Source organism: Humulus lupulus, chromosome X (assembly GCF_963169125.1).
Source record: "Humulus lupulus chromosome X, drHumLupu1.1, whole genome shotgun sequence".
In the NCBI taxonomy this organism is placed as follows: domain Eukaryota; kingdom Viridiplantae; phylum Streptophyta; class Magnoliopsida; order Rosales; family Cannabaceae; genus Humulus; species Humulus lupulus.
This window is the reverse complement of record NC_084802.1, coordinates 225,456,567-225,464,576: the sequence shown is the minus strand read 5'-3', so window position 1 is coordinate 225,464,576 and position 8,010 is coordinate 225,456,567. Positions and strand designations below refer to the sequence as shown.

The following is an 8,010-nucleotide window of genomic DNA, read 5'->3' as shown; positions in this document are numbered from 1 at the left end:
ACCTGGTTCTGTCTCTTGGGGTACAGTGTGTAAGAGGAGGCTTAAAGGTGGTTTGGGTGTGAGGAATATCTTTTTATGGAACTTAGCTGCTATGGGGAAACATGTTTGGCATATTTCCATGAATAAGGAGAATCTTTGGGTGAAATGGGTCCATGTTGTTTACCTTGGGGGTCTTGATTGGTGGGAGTACTCTGCTACTAATGATAGTAGCTGGTACTGGCGTCAAGTGGTGAGAGTGAAAGACCACATAAAAAGCCTCTTATCCAATAATAGTTTTGAACAAACTTCCTTTTCTATTGCTGAATTTTATAAAATTTTGTCTCATCAGCAACAAACCAGATTTCTTTTTGCTACTATTTGGCATATAGTTATAGTTCCAAAGCATAGATTTTTCATGTGGCTTTATTTTTTAAGGAGATTAAAAACTAAAGATCGCCTCCAAAAGTGTGGTTTGGGTATAGATCCTTCTTGTTGTATTTGTGGTTTGAAGGAAGAATCTCATAATCGCCTCTTCTTTGATTGTTGGTTTAGTGCTCAATGTGTGCAACCCATTCTGAAATGGCTGTCAATTAAGACTCGGCACTGTTTAGTTGAAGGCATCTTCAAGTGGATCAAAAGAAGCAAGTTGAGTAGATTCAATAAATTAGTGTATTGGACTATTCTTGCCAGCCTTGTTTACCATATATGGAAAGGTAGGAATTTAGCTTATTGGGAGGGGTTTGTTTGGACGGTTGTATACAACATCCTTGATTAAAAAGATTGTCTATAATAGGATTTCTTCTACAGATTTAGTAGGGGTGAAAGCTGATAAGTTAGTTTGGTTTCATAGTTTGTTTGAAATGTAATGTTGCTCTGAGGAGCTGTTCATCCTTTGTAGTCATTGGTTTCTTGCAATACACTGACTTACTTATCAAAAAATTGTATCATACCATAAATTTTACTGAATGTAATAATCTCTGTAGCAGTTACAAGAGAGTTCTACTTAATTATAATTAATATAAGGGATAACCAACAATTTAGTCATAACTTTATTAGTCACATTGGGAAAAGAAAAAAAGGAAATAAAATGCAGTTAGAAAATTCTGTTTGGACTTTGATTGAACACTTAATTTATAGACAATAATAATATTTCTAGGTTTAGCAAATTAATACAGATATTATTCCTTTATCTAATTTGATCAAGTTGATATACTGGAAAATCAAAATTAGCTACTTTGAATTTGTGATTAAATAAGTGAAAATTTGTATTTTATTTCTCTGTTTTTTATTCTATCAGATGTGATTTCTCTAACAAATTGTTTTTCTTTCTGCTGAAAAATCTTAATAAACTGGGTGCTTATCTTTGATTAAAGTTCTTATTGGTGGTCACAATTTATTGTAGGTCTTGTTAAATACTAGTACCATATAAAATATAGTAAGTTGGTAGTTTTCTTAAAAATCTTTTGTTTTGTTTGGTGACAATATTGAGATGGAATGTTAAGCTGTCAATTGTTCGATTTTATTATTTTAAATTGCAAAAGGAAGAAGACAAAAGTCTTGTACAATTATCTAATTGAATCTATTTTATTTATAATTTTATTAAATCAGGGTAAACCATACATTTGTTATTTTAATTTTTTTTTTGAAGTGGCTTTCTACAATTTTTTCAATCTATTTTGTGAGAATTTCAGATTTATTAATCTATTCTATTATGATTGTTGTATTATCTATTTTATGAATATAGATAGCTGCTATACGTAAGGAGTCTTATTATGCTATTAATTTATATGTAAGGAGTCTTATTATACATTAAAACCCACCACGTATTATAACACAAATATTTTTTTAAAATTGAAACGTTTTAACTCAAACCTATCATTGATTCATTTAAATTAAATGCAACAGTTACATTTGTATGCTTGTAAGTATATATAATAGGTCATGTGATCTAGAAATGATGACAACATGTAAAATAGGAGATGGATGAACTTATCTATGTATATTATTAAAAAAAAAAAGTTTGGAAGTAATAAGGTGACATCCTTTTTTTCTAATGATTTATTTTCTCTAATTTGTGGTTTTTCTTTTTTTTATTTAATAATTAATATTTAGTAAGACTAGATTAAATATGTAAATATTCTTTCATGTAACGGAAGATTTTTTTTCTATGTTATTTGGTATATAATTAATCCCAAATATTAATCCCATTATACCCAAAACAAAATTCTAAAGACTATACAGTATTATTTCAAGGTAATATATAGCTAAAATTATTATTATAATACCTTTTGCCTTATTTAATATATCTACTGTTATATATAGTATTTAATAACCGAATATATAATAACTGATAAGTAATGCTTATGAAATAAGGGGAAAAGAAATAGATGTACTGTGTCTTTTCATATGTGGGAATTAACACTATTTATAATATAATTTAGTGGTATTTGCCAAAGGGAAATTTTACCCTTTATGCATCATAATATATTTAATTTTTTTTAAATGACAACATAAAAATTCTCCCCATATTATGCCCCCTCTTATATTTTGGACACAAATACCCTCCTCCCCTCCTCACTCAAATTTAACACTTCACTCTCTCTATTTCTTTCTCTCATCCCTCATTTACAGCCATTTTTTCACAGCTCGGAGGTGGAACGGATTGGAAGTTTCTTGGCGTTTTTAAGAGAAAAAATCATGGGTAAGTATCATTTCATTAATTTACTTATGAATATGAAATGCCATAGTTAGATATTAGATTCGAACTGTTCCGCAGTTGAGTTTGTATTTTTTTCTGCAACTTTTGAACTGTTCTTCGGATCTGAGATTTCCAAAATCGATAGTACATCGATGCTCCATCGATTCCCCATCGATTCCATGTCGATGCTAATGCGAACATCTAAATTAGATGATATTTTCGATGTAATATCGATGGTGTATCGATGTTGAATCGATATCATATATGTTGATTTGGTTCAGCGTCGATATGGCATCGATGTGGCATCGATGTGGCATCGATATTACATCGAAATTGAATCGCATACATAGGGCAACCATCAGCATCGATGCCACATCGATTCTACATCGATGCCATATATGTTTATTTGGTTCAGCATCGATGTGGCATCGATGTAACATCGACGCTGAACCAAATAAACATATATGGCATCGATGGCATTTCGATGGTACATCGATGCCATTTCGATACTGAGGCAAATATATAATTTCAATGTTGGTATCAATGATGTATCGATGGTGGTATCGATGATGTATTGATGTTGAATCGATGCCATATATGTTTATTTGGTTCAGCGTCGGTAAGGCATCGATGTGGCATCGAAATGGCAACCATCAGCATCGATGATGCATCGAAATGCCATCGATGTGGCATCGATTTTGAACTACAATACAGATTTTCATAGGCATCGATTTACCATCGATTCTTCATAGATTACACTTTATTTTTATAATTTTCTTATGTTTTTTTTTTTTGTAAATTTGCAGGTTCCAGAGTTAATATAATTGTTTCTTACAACGGTGTTTGGGAACAGAAAGGAGAAAAATGGAATTTCAAAGCTGGTTCGAACACTATAATACATGTACCAATTGATGTTGGTTACATAGAATTATTGGAGAAGTTGTATTCAAAGTTGAAAGTGGATAGGTCATTGTTTGACTTAAAGTTGGAAGTGCCGTTTACATGCAATGATTTTAGTGTAGATCCCATTGAAATCACAGATGATGAAGGAGTTAGTGCTCTTATTCTTGAAAATTCAAAGTCCTTAAAACATCAGGTTCCTTTATGCGTTAGTTCGATTGCAAAGAACATTGCTCTTATTGATCCATCTCCTAGAGCGAGTGTTAATATGGAAAATCATAATCAATCATGCACGGCTATTCCACAAACAGCTACTGGGCCAAGTGTATGCATGGGAGGTCCTAGTCATAATGAAACTTTTTTTCCCCCAACAAATCTCCCGCATGATGATGGGTATGAGTATGAGCCTTATGTCAATGACGATCCAATTGCCCTTTTTGGTGATGATGATGAAAGAGTTGAGGGGTGCAGTAGTTCTGATGATAACTCAGAGGATCATTTGTCGATGCTACATGTGGTTCAAGTAGATAATTTAAATGTACGACCATTGCCAAGTCGTCAAGAAAGCCAAGGACGGAGGACTGCTGGATCAGAGAGCAGTCGTCCAACTACACAAGATGATGGAAATAGATGGAGTTCTCCAGCGCATACTGCTGAAGATATCCCATGCCCCTCTTATGTTATCCCCACGTTATCTGGGGTGAGTTGTGGAGTAATAGAAGTTGGGAAAGTTTTTGAGAACAAGTTAGAGTTGAAGACGAAGGCACACTTGTATGCAATGAAGCAGAACTTCGAGTTTGTGGTGAAGAAGTCAGGTACTAAAGTTTGGTATATCACTTGCAAGGATCCTGATTGTGGGTGGAGATTGAGGGGGAAGAGAATTCCTAAATCTGATATGTTCGAGATAACTCGTTTCACCAACAAACACACTTGCTCACTTGACCTCCGACATAAAGGCCATCGCCAAGCTGCACCTTGGGTTATTGGTCATTGCATAAAGAAAAAATATCAGACTGGATCGAATGCGTACATGGCAAACAACATAAGAGAGGACATTAAGAATGATTATGGCATTGAGTTGTCATATGGAAAAGCTTGGAGATGCCGAGAGAAGGCTCTTTCTTATGTCAGAGGGACACTGGAAGCATCCTACCAGAAGTTACCATCGTACCTGTTCATGCTTCAACAGAACAATCCCGGGACGTTGACAGATTTTGTCACTGAGGAAGATCGATTCAAATATTGCTTTTTCTCACTCGGAGTTAGTAGAAGAGGGTTTCGTACATGTCGTCCTGTGTTATGTGTGGACGGTACCTTTTTAAAGACAAAATACGGTGGGCAGATGTTATGTGCAGTCGCGCTGGATGCAAATAACCATCTATATCCAGTTGCATTTGGTATTGTGGATAGTGAGAATCATGATTCTTGGAAGTATTTCATGTCAAAGCTAAAAGAAGCGATTGGGGAAGTCGAGGACCTGGCGTTTGTATCTGACAGGCATGCAAGTATTACACATGCCTTGGAAACTATTTTCCCCGATGCCTATCACGGTGCTTGCTACCACCACATTAGTATGAATGTGGTTGCTAAATTCAAGACTGATCATTGTCATGTGTTGATGTATAATGCGGCATATGCTTTTAGGAAATTCGAGTTCCACGCTAACTTCGAAAAAATCAAATCAAAAGACCCAGCCATTGCTCAATACCTAGAAGGAATGGGTTTTGATAAGTGGTCCCGTGCTTACTTTCCTGGAAATAGGTATGTCATTGTCAATTGTATTTTAATTTATGAAATCTTCTAAATGTATGTTACTATTAAATTTTAGTTTTCCTGGATACTAGGTATAATATAATGATAAGCAATTACGCTGAAAGTTTCAACAATAAGACCCGGGACGCTAGGAGCTTTCCGATAACTACATTCGTCGAATTTATTCGCTTCACACTACAGTCCTGGTTCTGTAATAGGAGAGAAACTAGCGAGAAGACAACTACCACTCTTGCACCGACCTATGAGAAAATTTTGGTGGATATGGCTGAGAAAGCTCGATTCTTGATTCCTTATGCAATTGGGAGGCATGAGTTCCATGTGTTAGATGGTGAGCTGAATGGTGAAGTCGACCTCCTGAATAAGACATGCACATGTGGCGTGTTTCAGATTATTGGTATCCCATGTGCTCATGCACTATCTGGATCCCTTAAGCGAGGGGTAAACTTTTATTCGTTGTGTTCAGATTACTATAAAATTGAGACATGGAGGTCCTCTTACACAGAATCTATATATCCTACTGGTAACGAGGAAGAGTGGATTGTTCCACATGACATTATGACAATAACAGTGAGAACACCTGCGCAGAAAAATCCGGCTGGTCGTCCAAAGAAGAAACAAGGTAGGCCTAAGATGAAACGCCATCCTTCCAATGGAGATAAATTGGTTGTTCCACGCAAGTGCAGCACTTGTGGAGGTCTAGGCCATAATAGGGCAACTTGTAAAGTTCGTGTTTGAAATTTATGGCATCAATGTTAAAAATTTTATTTGGGTACTAATGGTCTTTGTTACTCTTTTTATTTGTGTATTGATGGACTTTGTTACTCTTTTTATTTGTGTATTAATGGACTTTGTTACTCTTTATATTTCTGTATTAATGGACTTTGTTAATCGAAACGACATTTTTTATATACAATACTAAGGAGAAATATACTATTGTGTGTCATCGAAATCAAAATAAATGTTCTAACATCAAGGGTACACATTCTCATAAAAAATGTCGATGCATAATTTATCCCTGAAGTACTGAATGTTGTCCTCGATGGCATATGATAAGGGAATGTCTCCAAGAATGAACTCCAAGTGTTTGATGGCGAATACACCGCAATCTCCGCTGAAACCAAGAAATCTTTATTGTGAGTGTATTGAAAATTAAAGGAGAGCATTATTGAAAATCTGAATTTAGTACGTCTACCTGGTTCTAGACTGTGGGACAATATCAGTGGACATGCGCTGCCAATCAAAGTTTGGAACGGTGATCTTCGGTCTAGCTATTTTTAACTTGGGGTGTCCTTTAAACATACCAGAAGCGTTGAGTAAAGATGAAAGCATCCTAGTCCAAGGCTCCATCAACTCAGACAACTTATTATGGCTAAAGTTAGAATGATCTGAGTCAAATACAGTGATCATCCAATCAGCGAAATTTATTTCGCAAAGGACCCAGTGCCGATTTTCCATGCACCAGTGGAAGTAGACCTCGTTGCAATCACCCCAATGCTTCTTGTACTTTTTGGCATCTCCTTTCAGGAAATCAAGAATGTCCGAGTCCCATTGGTAAGTCCTGCCATTTTTCTTGAATTCCTCGTATCTGGCAGGAATATATTGTGCAAATGATGAATCAAGTACGGTGGCTTTCACGGGGTACGTCTTCGGCAACTCAAAAAGACGTCTCCGTATAAGATAATTCGCAGCGTCGAGATGCTGCAAATAAATAGAGTAACGTTAAGGAAGAGTGGATTGTTAAAATGAGATAAATGTTCTAACAAACATAAGAGACTTACAGTTTCTGCCAACCATTCTTTTGCCACCTTCAACTTCAAGAACCAAACAGGGGTCCCATCACAACATTCCAACTTCCTCGGTCTGCTGTTATCAATCTCACCGAGTACCCATCGGTTAAAAGTTGTCAACATATCTTGATCCAACACCTTTAAAGGAAGGATCGTAACTGGGTCCTTGAACTTTGGTTTCTTGGCTGCTGGAGTATAGTCCTCGTACCTTACTGGTCTCTGTCTAGTACGCTTACCTGTAAAGGAGCAATTAGTATCTAATCTTTTTAAAACAAAAAAAAACTCATGGATTAGTCGTACCTAAGACCGTCTGCACTGGCTGAGAAGGTGTGGCTTCTCCAACAGAAGGCTCGTAACATGAGGGGAGAATGTCGTACTCTACATCATCAGTTGGAGTGGGTGCATGAGTATGTGCAGGAGTAGGTGCAGGAGTAGGTATACCACCTAGTGTTGCCAACTTCTCTAATATGACTTCTTGATTTTTAAGGACGATACCTAGAGTGCCTTAACATCGTCCACTGCACCTGATAGTCTGGCTATCTCACCCAACACCTCCTCATAAGCCCCAGGAGCAGGAGCAGGAGCAGAAGTAGGTTCTGTACTAGTATCTGGAGCAGACTCTGTCGGGGCATCCTCCACAAATATGCCAGCCTCAACGGCTATCTCAGCCACTGCAACAGCTTCTGCCTCAGGATCGTAAGGTCTTCCATCCTCTGGTGCAGGCTGGATCATATTCTGCAGCATCGCATACCTAGGAGCATCCCCCTCTATCCTCTGATATACGGCATCAAAGAAGTCTCGCTCATTTGGTCGAGGCCTTAGGATAGAAATGCATGACAACTGTAATGGAAACACAACAATCAAATTAGAAAT

The 8,010-nt window shown here is 36.6% G+C and overlaps 2 protein-coding genes and 1 long non-coding RNA gene across 3 annotated transcripts; 1 reads left to right on the top strand and 2 right to left on the bottom strand.

Annotated features, from left to right (window-relative positions):
- Nucleotides 1-2,448: 2,448 nt before the first annotated feature.
- Nucleotides 2,449-6,085, top strand: LOC133806813 (uncharacterized). The gene is made up of 3 exons (XM_062244901.1): nucleotides 2,449-2,680; nucleotides 3,484-5,197; nucleotides 5,422-6,085. Exons 1-3 carry the CDS (start codon nucleotides 2,677-2,679, stop codon nucleotides 6,083-6,085), a joined length of 2,382 nt encoding a protein of 793 aa, XP_062100885.1. The 5' UTR covers nucleotides 2,449-2,676.
- A 145-nt stretch (nucleotides 6,086-6,230) lies between these two features.
- LOC133805282 (uncharacterized) lies at nucleotides 6,231-6,605 on the bottom strand. The gene is made up of 2 exons (XR_009878905.1): nucleotides 6,543-6,605; nucleotides 6,231-6,461 (listed from the first exon to the last, which is right to left on the bottom strand). It is a non-coding gene; the product is annotated as an uncharacterized LOC133805282 (long non-coding RNA).
- A 9-nt stretch (nucleotides 6,606-6,614) lies between these two features.
- LOC133806812 (uncharacterized) lies at nucleotides 6,615-7,881 on the bottom strand. Its single transcript, XM_062244900.1, has 5 exons — nucleotides 7,683-7,881; nucleotides 7,438-7,632; nucleotides 7,129-7,373; nucleotides 6,678-7,048; nucleotides 6,615-6,618 (listed from the first exon to the last, which is right to left on the bottom strand). Exons 1-5 carry the CDS (start codon nucleotides 7,879-7,881, stop codon nucleotides 6,615-6,617), a joined length of 1,014 nt encoding a protein of 337 aa, XP_062100884.1.
- Between the last annotated feature and the right edge of the window lie 129 nt (nucleotides 7,882-8,010).

Coding starts and splice junctions, on each gene's coding strand:
- LOC133806813 (XM_062244901.1), top strand. Junction 5,198..5,421: donor GATCATTGTCATGTGTTGAT/GTATAATGCGGC, acceptor CCTGGATACTAG/GTATAATATAATGATAAGCA.
- LOC133806812 (XM_062244900.1), bottom strand. CDS start 7,881: ATGCTGCAGAATATGATCCAGCCTGCACCAGAGGATGGAAGACCTTAC. Junction 7,374..7,437: donor GCCAGTGCAGACGGTCTTAG/GTACGACTAATC, acceptor GCTCCTTTACAG/GTAAGCGTACTAGACAGAGA. Junction 7,049..7,128: donor AAGAATGGTTGGCAGAAACT/GTAAGTCTCTTA, acceptor ATTTATTTGCAG/CATCTCGACGCTGCGAATTA.